Raw genomic sequence first — 25797 nt, 5'->3', positions numbered from 1 at the left:
TATTTTTTAATTTGTGTGTGGTTTTACCAACAATTTTATGTAACTTATGTTTCTCATTCTTATCTATAATAAATAGATATTTAATTAATGTATGTATTAAAAAAGTTGTAGTTTTTTTAGAAACAATGGGGAACTCCTTGTTTCATTCTTCGGCGCTTGGACTTCTTATTACACTGTACTGCTCTAGTCATTTCCGAAGACCGAATGCCACAGCTCATGATGAGCATTAAAGTCCCCCAAGACCAGACGGTTATGATCTTACAAAAGCGGACTAATGTTGGGCCTATAACTTGGAGTACAGTTATTTATCGGCGGGATGTATACGTTCGGCAACTCTACCTCGGCAGTTGCACACCCGACTGCTACTCCCTTACATTAAATGTACATGTGTGTATTTATTTATCTTCCGTATTCTAATGCAGCAACTAGTCCATGTTGTACTCCTTCACATCGACAAGCCCAGAACAAGCCCTGAGATGCACCCATATCCGGCATTTATTGCATCTCACCGAAGTTCGAGTGTGGTGAATGCGGATGTAACAAACTGAGTGCATCCATATTGTCCCGGGACGGATGAAGGAGTTCCTTCACCTCCGCTCTCTCCCAAAAGCTGTGAAAGCTTCAACGTGTGGCTTAAGAGTAAGCAAAAGGAAGTTAATTCCGAAATTTCAAAAGTCATCACCCTAACGTTTATTATCACGATAACGCCGCTATCTTCATAATTTCTCTATAACGCAACTGTGGGGAATGAAAGACTAATACGTTATAAAAAAGTTATAAAGAGACTATATTGGGCATAAATAGAATACTCTACTAGCAGGCGGAAATATCTGAAATGTTTACCACAGGTAGATCTTTACGTCCTGATTACAAAAATGTAAAGTTTGTTGGGGGGAAGTCCATACTTCCCGAGATATGGGCCCCTGGCAGAGAATTTCGTTATAGAGAAGTTCGACTGTAATTAATTAGTAAACTGTTGCTTCCCGTGCATGGTACAAATACACAGGTAGCCGCATCGGCAATTGTTGGTAACATAAGGTGTCAAAATTTGACATCAATTCAATGCAGTTGACACATTATGTTACCATCAGCTGGCATGATAATGCTATCTGTATTATTGTACCATGTTCCCGTGCTATTTCTGACAACGCCGTCATTGTGATTCGCATGACTTTGATATTGCCCAGCTGTTTTCCAAACTCTCCATATAAAATTACCGTTAATGTGAGGTAAATTTTTGCTGTCATGTGTGTAGAGAATTTCAACGCCGTTCATTCAGATTAAAGCTGCATTGTTATTTAAAAATCAGCTGTTTACCCTAACAAGAAGATCAGCTGTTTTCCCTTTTGAAATTCGTTTGTCATGTCGCGCCTTTTCGTACGTTAAATAAGTGATTTTGGTAATTATGTATTTTTATTTTGTTGAAAAATAGTTTAAAATAAATTATGTTTATTACAAATGCATAGTTAATTAATGATTAGGTGATGTTTACACAGTGTTTTGTATTGCGATTATCTATTTCGTTTTTTTGAGTTACCGACAAAAATCGGTAAAATTAAAATGCTTATCATTTCGGTAATTACGTAATTACTGATGTTTTTGGATAAGTTAGCGACGTATAAAAAGCAGTCGTAAAGTCGTATCATTCAAAACTGACAGTCAACGTACTTTTAGGACAAATTTCCGGCAAATAACAACTTGTATTTAGCTAAAAACGTTTGAAATACAATATATACGGTATTATTTAGAGATTACCAAAGAAAATTTTCAGTTTGGCTTTGATATTCACGATACAGACCTCGATGACTGTCAGTTTTGCTTGTCAATGTGTACTATACTTAAAGTTCTACCTATAGCAAGATTTGAACAAATTGAATACTCTACCAGCTGTCGGAAATAAATCTGTTTTTTTTTTTAATTGTAAGTTTTTTCTAAGTAGCCGGCCATCGGCCGGGGATTTACGACTTTCTCCTATGGACAGGAGCCAATTTAGGGCACGGGAACAACATTTTTTTAATTTAATATTTTTTCTTACTTTAACAGGGGAATTTTTGGAACTTTAGAGGCCCATATTTCGGGCACTTGAACTTCCCCCAACAAACTTTATATTTTTGTAATCAGGACGTAAAAATCTACCTGTGGTGAACATTTCAGATTTTTCCGCCAGGTGGTAGAGTATTTAATTTATGCCTTTTCCTACCCCGCACAGATTTCGGCTAGGAGGCCCCTCAATAGGACCATCTCATATATGAAGGCATTTCATCATCGCTAGATTTTGTTTAACTTTCTACAATGAATCCATTGGATATCAGCATATTCTGATAGGCAAGCCAATGCTCTAGTTACCTGCATACGCCATATATTCCTACCCCCTCAGATTTCGTCTAGGAGGCCCCTCAATAGGCCCATCCCATATATGAAAGCATTTCATCATCGCTCGATTTTGTTTAACTTTCTACATTGACTCCATTAGGCATCACTGATAGCCAAGCCATTGCTCTAGTTAGCTGCATACGCCATATTTTCCTACCCCCCACAGATTTCGCTAGGAGCAATAGCCTAAAACATATATCTTTGAAAATCGTTTTTCAAAATCGTTTTTACCTTCATACGAATCTGTTATACCACTAGTTATGTGGTTTTTGTCTCCGCTAGTTAAAAATCGATTTTGGGGTCGATTATCGATAGCAATTATCGTTAAGTGGAGTTGCCAGTTGTCAAAATTACTTTATGTATGGCAACCTTCAACTGAAGTTGCGAATCTCAGTTGACGAACCGGCTATTTTTCAGCAACCAGTTATTTTCAGTTGCAGTGAATATTTTCGAAGAAACAAGAAGTAAAATTGAAGGGGAAATCACATTTTTTTTACAATTGTGGATTATATGCATGATTAATTAATTTTGTGTATCAAAAATTTGGTGAAAATAACAACAAAACAACAGTTTGAAATAATAATTGATAAATTGAGTCCAAATCCAAAGTGCTCATGGGTTCCATCTATACAGTCGACACCAGGGAATTTAGTTTTTTGAATAAAAATGATTTTTGTTTTGTCTTTTTCCTCCTCCGTCAACTTCGAAACGATCCAATTTGTCCCCTATCAAGTGGACAACTTCAACTTCCTTCAATAATTTCGACAATGTAGATTGAGCCATGCAATTGTTGTTGTAATCATTGCCATGGGATTTTTGGAAACTTGCCTCCGCAAAAAATCACAACGCAGCGCACACGTTTAAGCTGAAAACACATGCAACGTTTGGGTAAAGTTTTTTGTCATTTTGGCCGTTTTTACACTGTTCGGCATGATGCCGAAAAATTCAAATTCATTTGAAAAATATGCCGGCAAACAGACCAACGCTGGCAATTCCAATGGATTCGACTTGTCTCTCAAATTTCTTCTAATAGATGTCATGTCCTGTACATTTTCTAATCATAAAAAAATAATTCCACTGAACTTATCATTTTAAAATAGTTTTTTTTGCGAATTGTGCCTTTTTGATTTAATAGAGTTCACAAGTTTGAAAAAAACACTGATCGATAACACGTTCATCGACTACCCAGTTGGGTTGACTCCAATAATACAACATTTGATTTCAGTTGTGCTGACAATTGACAACGCAACTCAAGTTTAGTGGCAATGCGTAATCGACCCCTTTATCTTCACACACATCGAAAACACAAAGTTACACTTCTGGAAGAAATGAAACATCATAATTTGAAAAGTGAATAGAACTATTCGTAATTAAACATTGGGATTTAGTCTTCTTTATAAACGAAAGGAAACTCATTGTTCGATTTTACTTCAACCGTGGTGGAGGGTATAATAAGCTTGGCCCGAATGAACTTAACGCCGTTCTTATTTTGTTTACTTCTTACTTTTATTCCATATCCATCTGTGAATAAATTTGTTAGGGTTTTGAACATATTCTTTATTTACCTAAATAAATAATATATTATTTAACAATAATAAATGAACACTTGTATAAAATAACATTAAAAATTAAAACTATAAAATACAAAAATTGATTTTGGACGATTGAAAAGAAATACATATATATGTTTATATTTAATATGGGATACTTTCGTTTTATGGGAAATGCTATTTTTTGGGGAGAATTTATGCATATCTTGGAATCAAAAACTATGAATACGGTAGGATACTTTAACAACAATTATAACAAATTTTATATAATGTGTTTTCAAATTGAGATTACTTTAAGCGATATTTGTCTTTTTCGTTGGGCTTATGAACACAACTTTGGAGTGGGAGGGAGTAAGGAGTCTAGGGACGTTTTTTAACTTCTTCTTTTTCACTAATTTCCTCTTCTTCTTCCTCCTCCTCCTCTTCTTCTCCCTCTTCAGCAGCTTCCTGTTTCTTACTATCTGCTGCCTTTTCGGTATCACTTTCCAGCAAAGAACTACGTCGCCTTTGAATATATTTTTGTTCCTCCTCTTCAGGATCTGAAGCCCATACAGTATCTGGGGGTTCTGGAGTATCACTGGTTGGCACCTGCTCACTATTTTCCTCTGATGCCTCGGAAATTGGTTCACCTTCACTTGTGGCATGATCATCACCATCCAAATGAGGTCGTTCAATAAATATGCGATTTATAATTAAACGGCGAATATTTTGCGAGGGTATATCAATGAGAAATGCCACGGCAAGGGCACCAAGTAAAATCAAAGCAATTTCTGGGAAATTTACCTACGAACAACAAAACACAAATTTAAATAAAAATCTGAAATTCATTTTATTAACTCTTCTTACGAAATCGCTTATGTGAAATTTATCCGTTTCCTTGACCTTTGCCGTTCCATAGAGCACCACAATATACATTACCATTTGTATGGGAAATATAAGACGCGAAAGGACCAAAAACACTTTGGATGTTGTTAAAAATTTCAAAACCGTATTTTCACTTTCTTTTGGCAGCATAAAAATAAACCAACAAAGACTTAGACCAAATACCAAAGGACACCATGAAGCATATGAGGCTGCATCCGATGAGGTATAGATGAAATCAGTGCGCATACTTGAGGCTGGAGACCAGAAACACCAAAATATACCCAAACTTGCCAGTGACCAACCAAATTTCACCATTTCGGGGGTTAAATCCAAAACACCATTATTGGAACGTTGAAAGATACCAGCTCCAATGCCCAAAAGATAGGTAGTGGCACGACTTATGGGAGAGGAATATAAAATGTTGGCTGTGCGATAGAATTTACTGACACTGAAATGAAAAAAAGAATATATTAGACTTACATTTGGAACAGTCTGCAATCCATCCTTACTTGATGCCATGGAAAAGGGTCATCGACAAATGTTCCTTATTTGTTCTGGCATATCGAGCCGCCACAGACATGGCATGCAAACCACCATAAACAAAAAATGATGCATCCGAATCTGTATAGTAGAGCCATACCACAAGTGGTCCCATTAGATATAATTGCACCTCCAAGGCTAGTTGAATGGTAGAGGGTGAGCACTACAGGAAAATTATTACAAAAAGAAGAAAAAGCAGAATATTAGACGTACGAAGAAAGTTATCGCTGGAAATTATTTATATTATAGGAAAATAAGTTTTTGCTATTTAGCTGAACTTGGATAGACTTCTAATGGTCTCGGTCTTTTGACTATAATTTTACTAAATGTTCAAATTCACTTAAGCTTTACTCTGCAACGACGGCCTGTATACACACAAAATCTCGAGGCAGGAAAGTGAGCTTAGCTAGTCAAAGAGGCAGGGTATCATGCCGTCCCAGTCCACTTGCAGGACATGTGTTGGATTCATGCTGTGCATCGGGGCTCAATACGAATTGAGGGGCTCAATACGTCCGGTTCTTAATAGAGCTAAAACCACTCTGTTTACCTCGGCATTTGGCGTTATTCTCCTTGTGGTGTCCGAATACGGAATTCACACTATACATTGAATTGCGCGTGCAACTGCATCATTGTCAATGTTATCCAAGCCTGTTTGAAAAGCTTGTGGATACATTACCAGCTCTATGCCGTCCGGAGGTTGTGAAATTTCTGGAGATATCACGCCTCCTTGGGGAACTCCCTGTTTCACTCTACGGGACTTCTTGTTCCTGAATTCCACATAGATGATTATCCAACGTTTCAGACTTGGCCGGAGGGTGGTCTGCTCGATGTCCTCGAACAGCGTGGAGTGCTTGACAGTATCAAAGGCTTTTGATAAATCAAGCGCCACCATCACTGTTCTATCACACGGCCGCTCCTGGTTGAGTTCTCGACAAATATGTGTGGAGATGGTGTGCAGAGCTGTTGTGCTGTGCTGCTTACGGACTAAGCCCACAAGGGCCTTCGCTACAGGTGACAAAAGCGAAAACGGCGATTCACCTTTGCAGGCATCCTTGCCTGGCTTCAGTAGCGGGACCACCCTGCCCATTTTCCAGACTTCGGGAACAATAAGGGTGGCTAGCGACAGTTTGAGAACTTTAGCGAGATACTCCACTCTCGGCTCATCCAGCTGTTTCAACATTACCATGGAAATTCCGTCAGGGCCCAACGCTTTGGATGATTTAGCGTTCCTGATGTCATTCGCAACATCATCCATTGTAAACTGTGGTGGTTCATCCTCGGCAGAAAGAGATCTAATGCGACGTAACATGAAGAAAAGAGTACTACGTCGTGGTTAAATCATCTGAATAGTTGCAACCCCGGAAGGAGGTATGACAGGACCTCAGTCACGTTTGGCGACGTTACGTTGACTGACCCGAAGTACAAGTTACTTCAATCAACAGTTGTCGAGCACCCCGAAAGTGACAGGGCGAAAAGAAGAGTGTTACGTCGCATGAGATCTCTTCCTGCCGAGGATAAACCACCACAGTTTACAATGGATGATGTTACGAATGCCATCAGGAATGCTAAATGCTAAAAAAAGCGTTGGGCCCTGACGGAATTTCCATGGTAATGTTGAAACAGCTGGATGAGCCGGGAGTGCAGTATCTCACTAAAGTTCTCAAACTGTATTCCGCCTCCTCCAGACGGCACACAGAGGGAAAATTTGTGTTAAAAGTTGATCAAAAGCCCTAGAAAGCTCATTTACAGTCGGATTAATATAAAATTTTGCAAAAAGCATATCTTCTGTACAAGGATTAATCCTACAGAAAATAATGAAAATGGGTCCAGATTTGGATGCAGCTTCCATATATATTCACATCTGATATGAGATAAAATTGCACCAAAATCAGTGAAATTTGACACATGCAACCTGAACTAGCCTAAAAAACATTGAGCCAATTTTCAAACAAATCGGTACAGATGTATATATAGTCCCATATACATAAATCTCATTTCAAATTTTATTTTTTGAAACTTACTTAAATTAAATTTTTCTCAATTCACATGAGAAAAGCCGTGAATGTTTCTGAATAATGCAAACATATTTGATAGGTGTTGGTTTAGTCTGATAAATAAGAGCCCCGGTTATCAGGCGGAACAAAATTTAGTGTGAGTAAACCTTGCCATAACCTTGCCATATAAAAATATTTCATATTTTAGTTGAGAATAATTCGATTTTTTCGGAATGGCGCAAATATGCGCAATTTTTTATGATTGAATCTGATATTTGAGACTCAAGCGCATAAAACGTTAGAAGAAACTATGGTCGGGAAACGACGGGGAAATAGACTTGTTCACTATTGAAATTGTAGTAATCTTAAAAATTATCATAAAAAATTTTCATAAAGAGGATATGTATCACCATTATTAAAGAGCAAAGATGTAAAATCAATCTGAAAATTTTAAATGCTAATCTTGTTCGGAGACTGTACAAAAACAATAAATCTTGAAAAATATAAATTTTCGCGAAAATAATGTCATTTTAATGTTCACCCAATTTCTTAGTTTTCGAAAATTTACTTTTTGTTTTCAGTATGGCTGAGTTCAATCGACTGCTGCATTGGAATGGCTAATCTTACAAAGTCAAGGATGGTTATAGCAAATGTAGAAAAGAGTCCGGTTGCCGTTTATCAACATTTTTTTCATTAAAAAACGATTTTCATATTTTGAGTTTTGAGCAACTTTAGGCATATGTTTCCCCTCTGTGCGGCATCGAGATCGTAACGTATGCGGATGATTGCACGATCCTGGCGTCAGTAACCTTCTCTGATGCCGTGAAACCTATAAAAAAGTCAGGAATTCGTACATTTTGCAAAGTTCAGGATCATATAATGACTACAAGGACAAATTCAAATCGCTCTAGGATCTCAAAATTATCAGTCCCATTGTAATTTCTGGGGTTTTATAAAGTAACAAACTCAAAAACTCAAAGAAATCTGCATAGGTCTACTGTAATGAGATTTCATCAAACTCTGACCTGAAACGACGGCAATTAATCCAAGGCATTCGCTAAAGCAAGAAAATGTAAAAGATATATTGCTTATTCCATACATTTTACGGTAATATCCATATTGGGGTGTATTTACACTTTTTCTCAATTTTTGTTTGTTTTTAATTTGTAGAGAATTTACTGTTTTTCGTACTATGGAATATATTTTTGTTGTATTTAATTTTGTTTACTAGAGATTTGAAATATAACTATGTACATAAAAATATTTCCTTATCCTTAAAACTCGAGATTTGTATATATATTGGTATATGTAGACTTTTTTGGTTGACTGTAAGTCTCAATAATAGTACGGTTACATTAGTTTTTTGCCGGGTTAACCTGCTGCTTCATGAGGATTTATTTGACGTTTGCGCTATGGAATTGACATTTGAAACCCAAGACCACTGTGTAACCGGGGTATAAGCGGTAGAGTTTGACTTAACCATTTTTTTTAACTTTTATAATTATAAAGATAGATCCATGGTATAAGTAAAGAGGTAGATTGAAAAAATTTACAGCGTGTTTTTGTAAAAAGTTTTTGCCCATTCGTTCGTCGATTTCATGAACGAAGACACAATTTGGTTTTCATAGCGGTTGACGTTTGTATTCGTGTGACAAACAAATGAAAGCTTTTTATTTTCGTAATTTTTTTTTGGTTTTCGTAACAAAATCAGACGAACGAATACGTCAAAAATAAACGAATGGAAAAGACCCATCGTTTTGAATAAAAATTAAATAATTTGAGTAATAAATGGCACAAAACACACGAAAACTGGAAGGGAATGCAATTTTATTTATTTCCATAGAAGCACACGCGTATATGTACATCCGTTTCTTCATATTATAACAATTATTTTTGGACAAATTTGATTACATTTTTTTCTTATTTTTTGTTTGTCATCTGTTTATCGGGGTTGCCATCAAGTAACACATTTTACGTCCAAATGCCTATGCAAAATTCACAAAACAAGTATCATGGAAACCCTGAAAAATAAAAGCTTTTATAAAATAGACGAAAGCTTTCAGATAAAAACGAATGGTTCGTAAAATTTTACAAGAACCAAATTTTGAACGTATACGTTTTAGTACGAACGGTTCGTGTGACAGGCAATCATTTTTACAAAAACACGCTGTTAAATTGACATAAAGCTTTGGCTAACCTTTCTTATTAAACCATGGATAGATCGCTTTAGTAAAAAGACAAGGGGCATGGACGATAAAAAATCCTAAACAGCAGCAATGGGCGTAAAAATTCGACAAAGACCGTATGAGAATAGACAAAGACAATAGACAGACAAAATGTCTGATGAAAAATCTTGAGATATTCTATATGATAAAGGATATATAATAGAAAACAATGAGGCCTTATTTAGGTTAGAGGACCAAAAAATGTTCTACATCTAGAGGACCATGAGCTCTTCCATGTCAAAAATAGGTTTCTATATGATGAAAAGACATAAGACCTTCCATATGATAGTAGATAATGAAGTTTTTAGTCTTACCGTTTCCTCAAAATCAATAGCATTTTGTAGACTTAAAATATTCCTCCACCATTGGTCATCACACAGACGGGAATTGTGTCCAATCAGATTTGGCCACAATGGACCGGAATTCAAATGAGGCAGAATCCAAGTTTGAAAGCATATCAACAAATAAATTGTCGGCAAATAACTGCAATAAAAATAGGAAAATTAATTTCCACATCATTTTTTCCTTAATCCAACTTACCGACTAACTTTCAAGGCCATACGTTTTAATAGTTGAATATAGGATTTTTGTTCCATTTCTTCGGATAGCTGATAGGCCGTTAAGAAACCACTAATTAATAATAAAATATCGGCATAAATCATTGGTGAACGTATTAAAATCGTCAGAGGATTATCAAAGGTGCGAACAAGTTGATCACGATTTGTTATTGGCAAATGGCCAATCATCAGAAATTTCAAACATAAATACAACATAAAAGTGGCAACCACTTTCAGCACGTGAAACAAAGGAAATGGTACATCGTGAGCATCGTCATCGGCCATGAGTATGTCAAGGCTACGTTTGGGCGAAAATGATTTGAATATTTCCAAAGCCAAGGCATTGAAAGAGAGATTATCTGAAGTAAAATATTTTGTTAAATTTATATTATGCACAATTTAATTGAAAATTTTTCGATATTTACCACTTGTTGAATCTCCCTCCTCAGCTTCTGCATTGGTTTCCTCTTCATTCTGGGGTTCTGTTTCTTCTTCTTTCGCTTCGGGTTCTGCCTCAGCTTCTTGTTCTTCCTCCTTATTTGTTTCCTCTTCTTTTTCATCGCTTTTCTCTTCACCACCTTTGGCTTCATCTTCCGTTTTCTCTTCTTCCGAACTTTCTGTTTTCTTTTTAAATTTGTCCATTAAAGCTTTGACAAGATCAGATATTTTCTGTACCCCTGATTTGATTGCCTCAAAAACTAGTTTTACTAAAGCCACGACATGCTGCAGCATTGGTTGTATTCGTGACCAATTCTCCCAAGCCATTGTAGATAAGGAGAGCAAGAAAAGTCCAAGGATATATAAACTAAACACAAATGGAGAAGAAGTTGGAATCTAAAGGGAATCTCCATGAACTTGACTACTTACACTGTGGCACAAAACTTTTTATCCTTCTGCAGGAGTTTGAAAAATTTACGATTTTGTTTGACATAGCAGTCGTTGCCATCAACATCCACATGCAGCTCCACTCCCGTGTTGTTATAGTCCTGCAAACTGGATTGTAACATTTGTCGCACAACATCACCATCACAAGCATTCGGAACACAAATACCCCAATTTGCTACACCATAACGTGGTATGAAATGGTAGGGCTGAAAGGCAGTAACTTTTCTGTTGTGATACTGATTAGTTAAACATCCACGGATAACTTACATTTCCCAAATGACTATTAAATAGACCACGACCATGCAACATATGTACCGGAATCTTTAGCTCACTCACCGAAGTTTGTGTCTCTATGTGGGCTAGACAATATTTACCACGTATCCTCACCGGATGATTTGACGTTACCTTAACAATTGTCTTAATATCGGTACACATATTGAAGTCACCAAATTGATTGATGTTGCCTCGTAGCAGACCGGGGCCAACTTTTCCCGTAGCATCCAACACTGCAAATGATATTTTAAATTATAATTACAAAGGAGTATTGAAAAAAGGAAGCCAGAAAGGGTTGTGGTTTTGAATTTCTCAGAAGAAATGTGTTCATGTGAACTGAACCAACGAAATGACAAAGGACCTTTTATTGCACCAGTAATTAATATTGATTAAGTTCTTTGGAACATCTAAATCTATACAATATATACATCTACACAATGTATGTATGGATTTAATCAACTTTGTTGCAATTTAATTAATGACGCTAACAGCTTGCAAGGATATAATTCTCATTCACCCTGTGTCACTGGTCACATAAGTATTTCAGTAATGTATGCTGAAAGGCATCTCGCTAGTGCAGGGAACTTGCCATTTGCCAAGGTAATCCTGGGTAAGAGATTAAGTTTACAAATGTTGTAAGGATTACTTATTGTGGCGATTATATCAATACATTGCCACACAGCGGTGTCGATTTTCTGTCTCACAAAGAGACATCGGCTTCCTGTCACACAGAGGCTTCTGCTTCCTGTACAACATAGGGACTTCTGCATTCTGTATGCACAGAGTGATCACGTCGCGAACAGGCTGATTTTATAATAAAACGAGGTGAGAGGTTTTTAGTTAAGCAGGGATCTATTTTTATAAAATGCAGCCCAATTAAGAATGATAAACATGTTGTAGACAGACCGTCTTCTTGTAGGAGGTCGTTTGAATAAAATGAGATACTCGTAAGACTTTCCCTGTAATCTATCCTGCATGCTATGATAGCTATGTGTAGCGAGTTTGCATGCCACATGTGAGATAACGAAGTATGTTTTCTATAAGATTGTATGATAGATGCTATCTATCTTTCTTTTACACACTAGTCTAAGTTAGGTTAAGTCAGATTGTAATATTTAGTTGTTAACCATATTTTTTACGTTAACAAAAAAGAGCACTGCAAGTATTCAAAGAAGAAAGACTTTTGTTGTCATTTCTTAGATCCTAGTTTAACATTGGTCTTTCGAGCCGGATCAGTGGCCGAAACCAAAAAGCTGACAATTTGCTTCAAAGGGAGGAATTTGGATCGGCAAAAGAAGATTGGTGAAGTCTTAATGACGTCATTGTACTCCCCAATCAATAGACGAGTGTATGAATACACAGAGGTTTCGTCTTCCTGTCCCCCACAGACACTTCGGTATTCTGTCTATCTCAGGAGCTTCGGCTCGTAGAGGAACCAAGTACGAGATCGTAGCCTGTTATTGTAGTAATAATAGTTAGGCGTTACAAACGCTGCTCCCATATTCCATTATATAATCGTTAAATCGTTGTACCCGATCATTATAGAACCCGATTTGTCAATCAGCTTCGTAACTCTAGATCGTCGTAGATTTGATTTAACCCCTAATGGGAGAAACCTGGTATTTCAATGTATAAGGAGTAGTAGATCTTTATGGAGACCCTGGAAGCGACTGGACCCAGCCAACGAGAAAACCACATTCCAGTATTAAGGACGTAGCCAGAATTATTTCGAAGTATACCAAATTTATCAGAAGTATCAAATGTGAAGATGGCATGTAGATAAGCTCTATTGTAGAGACTCTAGGATATCCTATCTAACACTCACTTTCAAAACTGCACGGACGTACCACATCACTTAAGTGATCCAATCATATGCTAACATGTCACATGCGAAGTGAGTGATATCGAGAAAATTATATGCCGTCCGATAAACATCTTCAAACCCTTCAAATAGCCTGAATCTGCAATGCTGCAGAAATTTGGAGAATATTTCATCCAGGTTCTGTGGAGGGATGTTACGGTGACGAGGATTCCCAAAGGAAAAAGTCAAGTAATACATTTCCAAAAGACTATAGACCGTTTAACCTATATTCCTTTCTATTAAGTGGTTATCCATATATGTATGTGAAGACCAACAAAATAATTTTTCTTGAATTTTTCCAATATTATTAAATAGTTATGGCTACACGTTTTTTTAAAAGCGTTTTGTTGTGCCATTTGTGGGCATTTAGGCACCTAACCCCCATTATTATAGTTTGGGGTTTCCGAACAGATTTGTAGCGTTCTGGTAAACTTAAAACTGATAATTAGACATCGGATTTTGCATATTTGCATATTTTTTAATATTAAAGATACGAAGATTCTGATTGGACCAAAATTCGTTTCAAAGAAATCTAAATTCAATGGCAGGGTCATATTTCGTATTTATTTTGCATATTTGCATATTTTGCATATGCACAAAATATGCAAAATATGCAAAAAAATATGCAAAATATGCAAAAAATATGCAAAATATGCAAAAAATATGCAGAATATGCAAAAAATATGCGAAATATGCAAACAGATTTTGGCCAAAAATCGTCATAAAACTCGTAAAATTGTCATTTAAAGTTGGAAAAACCATAAAAAAATACATAACAGTGTCAAAACTAAGACTGTTGACCGTATAACGTCGATTTTTTCAGCAGATTATTATGTTATTGAGACCGTTTACGACAGTGTGGTGTAGGGTATAAAAATTTGGTATCGTAATACCATTTTTTATTATTACACTCTGTAGAAATATAAAATTTGATAAAATATCAAACGTTTTATGTAAAATTCAATATTTTCTTTTTTTAGCATCTTAATTTAATTTGTAGCATAAGGCTGGTTTTAACTCAAAGGACCAAATCGATCTCGGATTTTTTAGCCGGGGAGCCGCCTAAACCTTTTAGTATTGTTAGATTTTAAAATTGACAAAGTTTGAGCACATTTCGAATATGTTAAAACGTGGTACTGGAAGTTATGAAAATCTATTTTTTTTGCTATTTGGCGACTTCGACGGACCGTATATGTGGAACGGTTAAAGCTACTTGCCCGTATTATGCATTTAATTAAAAGCTATTCTGTTCTTAACATTTCTTGCTGAACAACAAAGTACGTAAGTGTTACTGAATTCGAGATAATAAACCCAATGTCCCGAAAAAGGCCTTAGGGAAAAAATGGTGTCTATTAAAAAAACAACTTTTTTCTTCCTATATTATCAAATTTTTGCAAATGAAAACGAATATATTTTACTTTATTTGAAAATGCTGCCTATTAGGGCGAAGATCTATTTTAATTCATTTCTCGTTGGAGTCGAGCTTATTGACCGATGATGTTTGCAAGTGAAAAAGGAAAGCCGAAGATTCGAACCCCCACAACCACCATTATGTGACATGTTTCGCCTTTTGTAGAGACTCATCAGACATATCGGGCGTGAAATGGCATCGCTATCCATTTCCTTTTTTAAATGTACATTCATTGTATGGCTTCAATGACAAATGCTTACAGTTTGTTCATACATATTTTAATTTACTTATGCCCGTAATTTCAACGCCTGGGTAAACGGGTAGGTAGCTACCTATTAGTTATCGTTACCTACGCGTTTGGTAATTTCTACATGCCATTTACCGAGGTGTCTAAATTTTGAAATCATGTGGTAATTTTCTATCTTTGCTTTGTTAAGATTTCTGTCGTCTTTTCGATCTTTACGGTGTTTTGCACTATGAGATCAAACAATGCCAGAGCAATAAGTTCAGGACTAAGGTACCATATATGATTTATCATTTTGTTATTTTCTTTATCTGATATTTGTTTGTGAATGCCTTTCGTATAATGCGGTTTAGGTCTTATTTTGGACCTAAAAATATTTCTGAATATCGTTTTCACTATTTTTTGTATTAAACTCAATCTATTGTCTCTTGTTCTTTTTAACCTATTGATAATGTTTACCCAATATATCCTATATTATATCTATATAAACATTATCTTGTTCATTATAATAATTGTTCCACAAACATCCCATACGGGACAAGGGAGACCTCTCTCATATCAATGAGTGCACCCCGATTCATATTAGCTCAGTGATATGGGACCTACAGTTTATCGCCGAGTCCGAACGGCGTGTCCTAAGACACCACTTGTAGAGAAGTTTTACATGGCTGAAATACTCAGGAAATGTCGCCAACATTACTGAGGGGTATTTTGCCAACGTTGAAAACTTTGATGTTTGACTGGCCGGGGAATCGAACCCACGACCTTCAGCGTGCAAGGCGGGTGTGCATACCAATGCACCACGTTGGCATCTTGTTCATTATACGTTATGTAAAATGAATAACCCAAACTCTCACTTATAACACTCAGTTGTTGTCGTGTGGGATACCAAATAAATAAATAAAATAGAAAAAACATTCTGGGGGCGTCCAGTCTCGAACGATTTAAACGCAAGGTGCTTCTACGGCCTCTTGTTCTTGGGAAGTGGGTTGGGCAGTAGTTCTAAAACACTCTCGCCTACTTCGTACTTGGATTTGTCAATCGCAGACTATTCTTATAGAAATCGCTTGAATATATTTGGTTGATGTCCGGATGTGCTTCCAAATTTGCAGTCAAAAATCCCTCTCAATAATTTTCTAACGAGTTTGTACGGTGGTACAGAAGCTCTCGACCTAATATCTGCTCGAGCTGTTGAGACCCCATTTTTCTAGGCATTTGTACACTGCTAGTTCTTGTTTCTCCCATGAGCTACTGTCAGTTTCAGGAACACCTAGGAGTTGTTCTTTACCCCCATGTGATACCAGAGCAGCAACCCGTTTTTTCTTCCCTGTTTTGAGAATATTTGGTAATAGTTTTCCATGCCAGTGCACACAAATAGCTTCGTTCCTTGAAGCTGTTGCGTTTATTTTTCACGGTTTATTCACCGCTGTTCACGGATAGAGCTTCTAGAGATCTTATCCGATAGCTTCTACTGTAGTCATAATGATACTAGTAACGTTCTTATACACCTTACAGGGGTCCAGCACCAATGGCAATTGCATAGTTACGTTTTTCTTGAAGCCACGCTTAATTGTTTTCGGGACAGATGGTTCTTCAGATTCTACGATACGTTTAGCATCAAAACAGCATCATTGAAAATGTATTGAAATATGAAAACATTGACACACAAATTTTCGAAAAAGGGAGTAACAACATAATTAATAATCTGTGGTATCTTAGTCCTGAACTTGCTGACCTGGCATTGTTTGATCCAACGGTGCAAAACGCCGTAAAGAGCCAAAAGGCGACAAAAATATTAAAAAGTAAAGATTTAAATTTCTTCAGAAATATTCGATCTAAACTTCCAAAAGAGCAACTGCCGAAAATCCTTGAAAATTTTCTGGCATAATTCTTGTTGTTCAAAAGATTAAACATTAACTCCGAATTTCCAGAAGGCGCAAAGGATGGTAAGCAACTTGCAGAGCGTTCTTCAAGTAGTCAGCTGTACCCAGATAGCTCCAAAACCACATGATGCCTGACTACGAATAAATTTAATTTAGAACAAAATGTAAAATACATTTGTTTTCATTCCAAAAATTGTTAACAATGAAGAAAATGTTTTTTTAATAGTCTCCATTTTCTCACAAAGGCGTACCTAGTCACGTTTTTCGGGACATTGGCTTTATTATCTCGAGTTCTGTAATACCTATTTAGTATTAGATTTATTATATATACTTATATTTTGTTGTTCAGCAAGAAATGTTAAGAATAGAATGGCCTTTAATTTAATGCTTAATATGGACAAAAAGCTTTAACCATTCCAGAAAAATGGGTTGCCGAAATCGCTAAATAGCCAAAAAATCGAGATTTGCATAATGTCGAGGCCCCAGTGGCAGATTTTAACATATTCCAATTGTGCTCAAACTTTGGCAGTCTTAAAATCTGACCGAACTAAACACTTTTGCAGCCTTAAAAAATCCGACATCGATTTGTTCCCTTTGCACAATAACCAGCCAAACGCTACAAATTATAACAAAGAAAATATTGAATTTTCATAGAACGTTTGATATTTTATCAACTTTTATATTTTTGCATAGTTTAATAATAAAAAATTGTATTACAATACAATTCTTTTAAACCCTACACCACACTGTAGGTCTCAATAACATAAAAAATCGACGTTATACGGTCAACAGTCTTAGTTTTGACACTGTTATGTATTTTTTGATGGTTTTTCCAACTTTAAATGTCAATTTCACGACTTTTATGACGATTTTCGGTCAAAATCTGTTTGCATATTTTGCATATTTTTTGCATATTTTGCATATTTTTTGCATATTTTGCATATTTTTTGGCATATTTTTTGCATATTTTTTGCATATATTTTGCATATTTTTTGCATATTTTGCATATTTTTTGCATATTTTGCATATTTTTTGGCATATTTTTTGCATATTTTTTGCATATATTTTGCATATTTTTTGCATATTTTTTGCATGTTTTTGATATGACCCCAAATATCAAAAAATTGACCCTTAAAATGCCTAGATCCAAAATTTGAGTCCAATCGGATGAGAAATAAAAAACATGCAAAAATCCGATGTCTACTGATAATGCAGTTTCAAGGAAGATCTTCTTGGCATTAACGTTTAATGTGAATATTCATGGTAGAACAATATAAGGTAAAGTAAATACTACAACAAATACATAGAAATTTGTTTTTGTTTGTAACGTTAGTGTCACCTGCATATGTAAACAAAACAAGAAAATGTCTATAAATGATTGCAATTAAAAAAAACTAAAATTTTTTCACATTTGATTGAATATTTTGAAAAACATGAATGAAAATTAGTTACATTTTCAATTTGAATGTTTCAAAATCATTCCACTAAGTGCATAATTTCTCGCAGATAGTAGAATTCTTGCAAAAATATTTGGGATCCCTAATAATTTGAAATCAAAAAAGCACATGTTTATTAGGGCTTTATTTTTTTCAAAATTTAACAGTAACCACATATTAAACCGGTTTTGTAAAATATGTGCAAAATTGCTCGTCCAAGTCCCGCTTAAAGGCAAGATTTGTATGTATTTAATAAGCTCACCAAAAATGCCATTTCGTGAAAAACGCGTTTTAAGTTGTGAATCTACACACAAAACATAACGGACTCTTAATTTTGAATGGTAGTACTGCGATCCTACGGTGAATAGAATTACTATCGTCCTCAGAGGTCAAAACTGTGAATATATATCACCACAAATTAGCTTCGAGGCATCAACTGTACACATACCCGACAGAGAGGTCTGCAGCGACAACACCCCATTTATAGACGACATTAGACAATTTATACCGACGGTTATAAGATGGAAACTGGATCAGGTGTAAGCGTATACAGCGATACCCTCGAAGTTAGATTCTTATGTAAGTTAAGTTAAATGACAAGCTGAAATCTTTGCCATAAAAAAGACTGCAAATTTAATAAAAAATAGGAAAAGGGACATCAATGGACCAGTGATTAACCTATATATGTGTATAGCTTAAAACATTCAGAGACTACTCTGTTAATTCTACTTTGGTTTTCGATTGTATGAACACCTTTGGTGTAATCGTAACTTTATGTTCGGTCTCAGGTCACTACATCTTTGAAGGAAAAGAAGGGCGGTTGAACTGGCGTGTCAAGTCACGCTTATGCCATTTCTTGCTGCTGGCTGAACAGGGGGGTAAGGCTAGCTAGATTTTAGCACAATGAACCATGATGCAAGGTTTTCAAGGCAATCTGGCTAATTCTAATAAGAAGTGCGACCTAAAATTAGCGGTTGGAATAATCACGGGCCACTGCAACATTAGTGTTAAGTGTTACTACAGGATATCCGAAGATGTTCTTCTTCCTCAGGGAAAATCGAGCTGATTGGTAAACAAACAATCCAATCTCTCGCAACATTCTGGGAAGCTGTGCCGATCCCCATTTTCATCTTTCTTAATTCTCAAATTTTATTTATAGCTTTCTTCTTCTATAGAAACCTCCTACGGAGGTCTTTTATTCTATAGAAGCCTCCTACGGAGACCTTATATTCCATAGAAGCCTCCTACGGAGGTATTCTATTCTATAGAAGTCTCCTACGGTGGTATTCTATTCTATAGAAGCCTCCTACGGAGATCTGTTCTGTAGAAGCCTCATACGGCGATCTTCTATTCCATAGAAGCCTCCTACGGAGGTCTTCTGTTCTATAGAAGGCTCATACGGAGATCTTCTATTCCATAGAAGCCTCCTACGCATGTATACTATTCAATAGAAGCCTCCTACGGAGGTCTTCTATTCTATAGAAGCCTCCTACGGAGGTCTTCTATTCTATAGAAGCCTCCTACGAAGGTCTTCTATTCTATAGAAGCCTCCTACGAAGGTCTTCTATTCTATAGAAACCTCCTACGGAGGTGTTCTATTCTATAGAAGCCTCCTACGGAGGTTTTCTATTCTATAGAAGCCTCCTACGGAGGTTTTCTATTCTATAGAAGCCTCCTACGGAGGTTTTCTATTCTATAGAAGTCTCCTACGGATATCTTCTATTTCATAGAAGCCTCCTTCGGAGTTCTTCTAGAAGCCTCATACGGTGGTATTCTATTCTATAGAAGCTTACAGAGGTCTTCTCTGCTAGAGAAGCCTCCTACGGAGATCTTCTATTCATTAGGAGCCTTCTACGAAAGTCTTTTATTCTATTGGAACCACGTAAGGAGGTCTTCTGTTGAAAAGGGGCGTCGTACGGAGGCCTTCAATTTTAAGGGGGCCTCCTGCGGGGGTCTTCTATTTCATAGAAGCCTTCTACGTAAGTCTTCTTTCTATAGGAACCTCTTACTGAGGTCTTCTACTCAAAAGTGTTTTCTACGGAGGTCTTCTATTTTATAGGAGCCTCTTACGTAGGACTCCTATTCTATACAAGCCTCCAATGGAAGTCTTCTATTCTATAGAAACGTCCTATTCTATAGAAGCCTCCTACCAAGGTCTTCTATTCTATAGAAGCCTCCTACGGAGGTCTTCTGTAACCTCCTACGGAGGTCTTCTGTTCCATAGAAGGCACCTACGGGGATCTTATATTCCATAGAAGCCTCCTACGGTGGTCTTCTATTCTATTGAAGCCTCCTACGGAGGTCTTCTATTCTATAGAAGCCTCCTACGGAGGTGTTCTATTCTAAAGAAGCCTCCTACGGAGGTGTTCTATTCTATAGAAGCCTCCTACGGAGGTTTTCTATTCTATAGAAGCCTCCTACGGAGGTCTTCTATTCTATAGAAGGCTCCTACGGAGGTCTTCTATTCTATAGAAGGCTCCTACGGAGGTCTTCTATACTATAGAAGCCTCCTACGGAGGTCTTCTGTTCTATAAAAGGCTCCTACGGAGATCTTTTGTTCCATAGTAGCCTTCTACGGAGGTCTTCTGTTCCATAGAAGGCACCTACGGAGATCTTAAATTCCATAGAAGCCTCCTACGGTGGTCTTATATTCTATTGAAGCCTCCTGCGGAGGCCATCTATTCTATAGAAGCCTCCTACGGTGGTCTTCTATTCTATAGAAGCCTCCTACGGTGGTCTTCTATTCTATAGAAGCCTCCTACGGAAGTCTTCTATTCTATAGAAACCTCCTACGGATATCTTCTATTTCATAGAAGCCTCCTACGGAGTTCTTCTAGAAGCCTCATACGGAGGTATTCTATTCTATAGAAGCTTACAGAGGTCTTCTCTGCTAGAGAAGCCTCCTACGGAGATCTTCTATTCATTAGGAGCCTTCTACGAAAGTCTTTTATTCTATTGGAACCACGTAAGGTTCTATTGGAACCACGTCTTCTGTTGAAAAGGAGCGTCGTACGGAGGCCTTCAATTTTAAGGGAGCCTCCTGCGGGGGTCTTCTATTTCATAGAAGCCTTCTACGTAAGTCTTCTTTCTATAGGAACCTCTTACTGAGGTCTTCTACTCAAAAGTGTTTTCTACGGAGTTCTTCTATTTTATAGGAGCCTCCTACGTAGGACTCCTATTCTATACAAGCCTCCAATGGAAGTCTTCTATTCTATAGAAACGTCCTACGCAAGATTTCTTTTCTAAAGGAGCCTCTTATGGATGGCGTCTAGGCTATAGTAACCTCCTACGGAGGTATTCTATTCTGTAGTAGCCTCTATTCTTCTATTCTATAGTAGCCTCCTATGGGGGTCTTCTATACTATAGATGCGTCCTATGGATGTCATTTATTTTATAGAAGCCTCATATGGGGGTATTTTGTTCAATAGAGCTCTGCTATGGACCACCATATCCTAAATAAGCTCATTAAGGATGACTTCTATTCCCTTCTTTGGCCATGACCAACATCGCCAAAAACTATGTGACAATCCGATCAAAATTGCGACCTGTTTTGATGGTCAGCCGAACATACGTAGCCAGATCGACGCAGCTCATCGAGACATTCATTTTGGTATATATTAAGGTGGATCTACGACCATTACTACAATATGCTATAAATTCTGGGACAAAACTAACTTCTGAGCCAAAACATTTCCTTGTGGCAGACATGGTACGAACCCGTCTCAATATTGCGGCAAAAGTGCGATCTAACACTGAACTGAATCTGGATGTCGAAAAGCTTCAAACACAGCACAAGCAAGCTCCGTTACCCTGCAAACATTTCTCAAAATTGTGGAAGATTGTTCGCTCAGATTAATCTTCTGTGATTCCCAAAGGCGATCATTGGACGATTGTTTAAATTTTTTTCTTAGACCGCCCTAGAGAATCACAGAATACTCTTCTGGAAGAGCAAAAGATGATTGTTACTAACATTTTTTATTTTGTTGCTTATAATTTTCATATACACTTTCTACAGATGTTTGATATAAATGGCACGTATAATATTATGAGTATTGACAAACTATACATGTCCAGGTTTTGCCAAGTTAAACTAAAAGACAACATAGTGACTGAGGAAACAGAACTGAGTACAGTGCCTATAACAAATAACCACAACATAAAGGAATAATTAAAAACAGTAACAAAGCAGAAAAGAAAATAAAAGGAGAAAACTAAACAAAAAATGAAAGAAACAAAAAGCAAAACTCAAAGAAGAGTGAACAAGAAATTTCATTTTTTCTATTCTTTTTTTAATTTTTCTTTACATTTTGATCTTATGAAGATCTTCCAGATGATTTATCTGTGATTCTTCCTCGGGATTCGCTTCCCAGACACAGTTACTTTATACTGGAAATTCGCAGAAGATTCTTAGGTGCGCTCTTCCGCGATTGAATTGATCACCCCCGCGAATATTATTATAAGCGATTAATATTTTTGAAAAATGTTTGCAGGGTACACACATGACGGAATACGGTATTTGTTGTCTAAAGATCGAAACAGGCCACCTGTTCGTCGATTATAAAGCCGTCTTCGCCTGAGTTTGGTATTACGGCAAAATTAATAAGACTATTATTAATTTTGCCTTATTAATTTTGCCGTAATACCAAACTCAGGCGAAGACTAATAAGACTATGCAGGATGGCACGTGGTGCAATGGTATGCACGCCCGCCTTGCACGCAGAAGGTCGGTGGTTCGATTCCCCGGCCAGGCAACACCAAACATTTGTCAACGGTGGCAAAATACCCCTCAGTAATGTTGGCGACATTTCCTGAGTATTTCAGCCTTGAAAAACTTCTCTACAAGTGGTGTCTTAGGACACGCCGTTCGGACTCGGCGATAAACAGTAGGTCCCATATCATTGAGCTAAATATGAATCGGGGTGCACTCATTGATATGAGAGAAGTCTCCCTTGTCCCGTATGGGATGTTGTGGAACAATGTTTGTTGTTTTTATGCAGGATAATATTAACTAACACAAAATCAAAAAATAAATTAGAAAACAACCTATCCGAGCCTCTCTGAACGATTGTTGAATACTACGTCCAATTAAGGATCCGAAATAGTAGGGAAAGTTCACATGATTTCGGATCGAAATTGTCGGAGTAAAATCGTATCCATTTCGTTCCGAACGTAATGAGTGAAAAATCACTTATGAAAGTGGAATAGAAATCGAGATTAAATCGAAAAAAAATTAAGATGATATTTCCGAAATCGTTCATTCGCGTCGGACATGAAACATTTGGTTTGCTGTTGATTCATATTTACATTAGGCAATTTTTCTTGGGGCAATTGTCAGTTTGTCGGTGAGAGAGGGTGTTAAGAGTCAAAGGGTTACCATATAACTCACCTCTCTCTCCATAAAACTGACAATTGGCGCAAGCAAAATTGCCTAATGTAAATCTGACTTGTTTTTTTTCACGTATACACCCAGCAAACCAATCATTCCAAATTTGGGACGAAATGGATGAAAAATCGCTTAAAAATATAAAAGAAATCGGAACGACTTTTTCGGAAGCGCCTTGCGTCTCGGACATCCGACATTAGATTCGCTAAGCATACACACATGTTTTTTGTCGACGGTATTGTTCTGGGCGGTACTACACTATAAGGGTTATTCTAAACGAAAATTCCCGAAAAGGCTCGGACCAACAGTTTAAAGAGATAAACACCTCTAGTACAAAAAAAAAATCACAATATACCAGACACTGGTACTACCCCTACTTTACAACACACAATTTCAGAATATAAGTACATATGTATTTCCTTTACTTTCAAACTTACTCTGCAAAGTCCATAACTTGTGACCCCTTAATTGACGTTGGAAAATCTGCAACTGCTCCCGACATTCACCATTTTCAATATCCTGAGGTTTGACAATAAAATTTGGCAAACTATAGAGTAAATTATCAAATGATTCTTGGCTCATTGGTGGTTCAGTAGATGTGGCCGCCTCATCACGCGACGCATCCTTGCTAGGCTTCTTGGCCACTTTGGGCATTTTAATGGGTTTAGGTGGTTTTCCAATAGGGAAGAGGCTATTAAAAGGCCAACGATTTAAATAATCCATCAATGTTTCACCACTACTATCCGAAGCAGCTGGGACAGAGGTGTCTTCTGTGGAGTCGGGTCTTAGGCGACCTGTTCTTTCACCCAACCATAAAATCCAATCAATAATTCCGTTTGATTTCGATGCAGCCGGCGTGGTTTCCTCTGCAGATTCTTGTTGTTTGCTCGACGCTTCCTTAGAGGATCCCCCACCACCCCAACTAAATAGTGAAGAAAACCAACCTGATTTTTCTTGACTTTCAGCAGTGGCGGGTGCCTTTTTAGAAGAACGTGCTGGTTTTTCAGCTTTACGCGCCTTTTTGAAACGATACTCTTCTTCTTCGTCATCATTGTTGGCACTGTTTATAGATGCTGCACGTTCCTTGCGTGAAACATCTTCCTCTTCCCCTTCTTCGCCGTTTTCTGCTGTCATATCTTCATCTAATTCCTCACCGCCATCATCCTCAACATTAGTAGATTCATTGTTGTTGCTTTCATTGTTTTCTTCTCCTCCTCCCCCCTCTTCGTCATCATCGGCCTCTTCCTCATAGCCTTCGGGTATAATACGTTCAATTTTGTGAAATTTATGTTTCTTCTCGACCAGGTGGCGTTTTGGCTGTTTACGAGCCTCCCTGCCAGTTGAGGTGGAAGCAGCTTCCTTAGATTTGCCGTCATCATCATCTCCATCACCCCAACCAAAGGTAAATTCCTGTGATGGTGGCAAAAATGTTAGGACCAGCAACAGAATCACCAGAAACCAAGACCACTTCTTATATTTGAACGATTCCCGGGACATTTTTATGTCGTCTGCTATTCGTTTTTGTTTTTTCTTTTATCGATTCACTTTCATTGGTTCGTTGGATTGATGGGTGTCCCTTTAATTTTCACACTCACAAATATGTATTTAGGTTGCTTTTGATTTTTCACTTGTGATTATATAAATTAATTGTGATTTTTCATTATTAACAATTTTCCAATAAAAATTTCTTTAGTTTTTCTTTAATTTATGAATGAATTTTTCTTATTCGTAAAATTTTCAGCAAAGAATTTCTAAAAATATGCACTTGTTTCGTTTGAAATTTTATATATATTTTATATTTCCGTCCCGCGTCTTTCTCCGATCTCCCTTCACCAGACAGCGCCTGCCTTTGTGGTGCTTGCCTAACCGACCGTTCAATTCGAAAATACAGCTGCAACTGAATATTGTGTGGCAGTGGTTTGCCACATAGAGACCATTAGGCCGTTGCACTTGTTGCACATGTCAAAATAAAAATTATTGTCAAAATTAAATGTTGGCGAATTTCGAATTTCGCAAAAACACATAGAAAGCCCTCCGGCGGCTGGTGAGTACTTTGCCACATTTATTGTGCAAATCTATGCCGTTCACTTTGTCCGCATTTACATCAGGCAATTTTATATGCCGCAATTGACAGTTTGTTGGTGAGGGAGGGCGTTGAGAGGCAAAGGGTTAACTTATGCCTCACCTCTCTCTCCTTCAAACTGGCAATTGTCGCAAGGAAAATTGCCTAATATAAATATGGACTTTGTTTTGATTTTATGTTTTAGGAATGAAATTTTATCTTTACTTTTTTACATGGTTTAATAAGAAAGGTTAAA

The 25797-nt window shown here is 37.1% G+C and overlaps 1 protein-coding gene across 1 annotated transcript; it reads right to left on the bottom strand.

Annotated features, from left to right (window-relative positions):
- Positions 1–3905: 3905 nt before the first annotated feature.
- Positions 3906–25417, bottom strand: LOC141397718 (uncharacterized). The gene is made up of 9 exons (XM_073974358.1): positions 23917–25417; positions 11256–11494; positions 10971–11194; positions 10529–10908; positions 10087–10462; positions 9861–10029; positions 5297–5490; positions 4770–5235; positions 3906–4706 (listed from the first exon to the last, which is right to left on the bottom strand). Exons 1-9 carry the CDS (start codon positions 24974–24976, stop codon positions 4284–4286), a joined length of 3531 nt encoding a protein of 1176 aa, XP_073830459.1. The 5' UTR covers positions 24977–25417; the 3' UTR covers positions 3906–4283.
- Positions 25418–25797: the final 380 nt, after the last annotated feature.

Source organism: Musca autumnalis, unplaced genomic scaffold (genome assembly GCF_047663935.1).
Source record: "Musca autumnalis isolate F117 unplaced genomic scaffold, ASM4766393v1 scaffold_3, whole genome shotgun sequence".
NCBI classification, from domain to species: domain Eukaryota; kingdom Metazoa; phylum Arthropoda; class Insecta; order Diptera; family Muscidae; genus Musca; species Musca autumnalis.
This window is presented reverse-complemented; position numbering and strand designations above follow the sequence as displayed.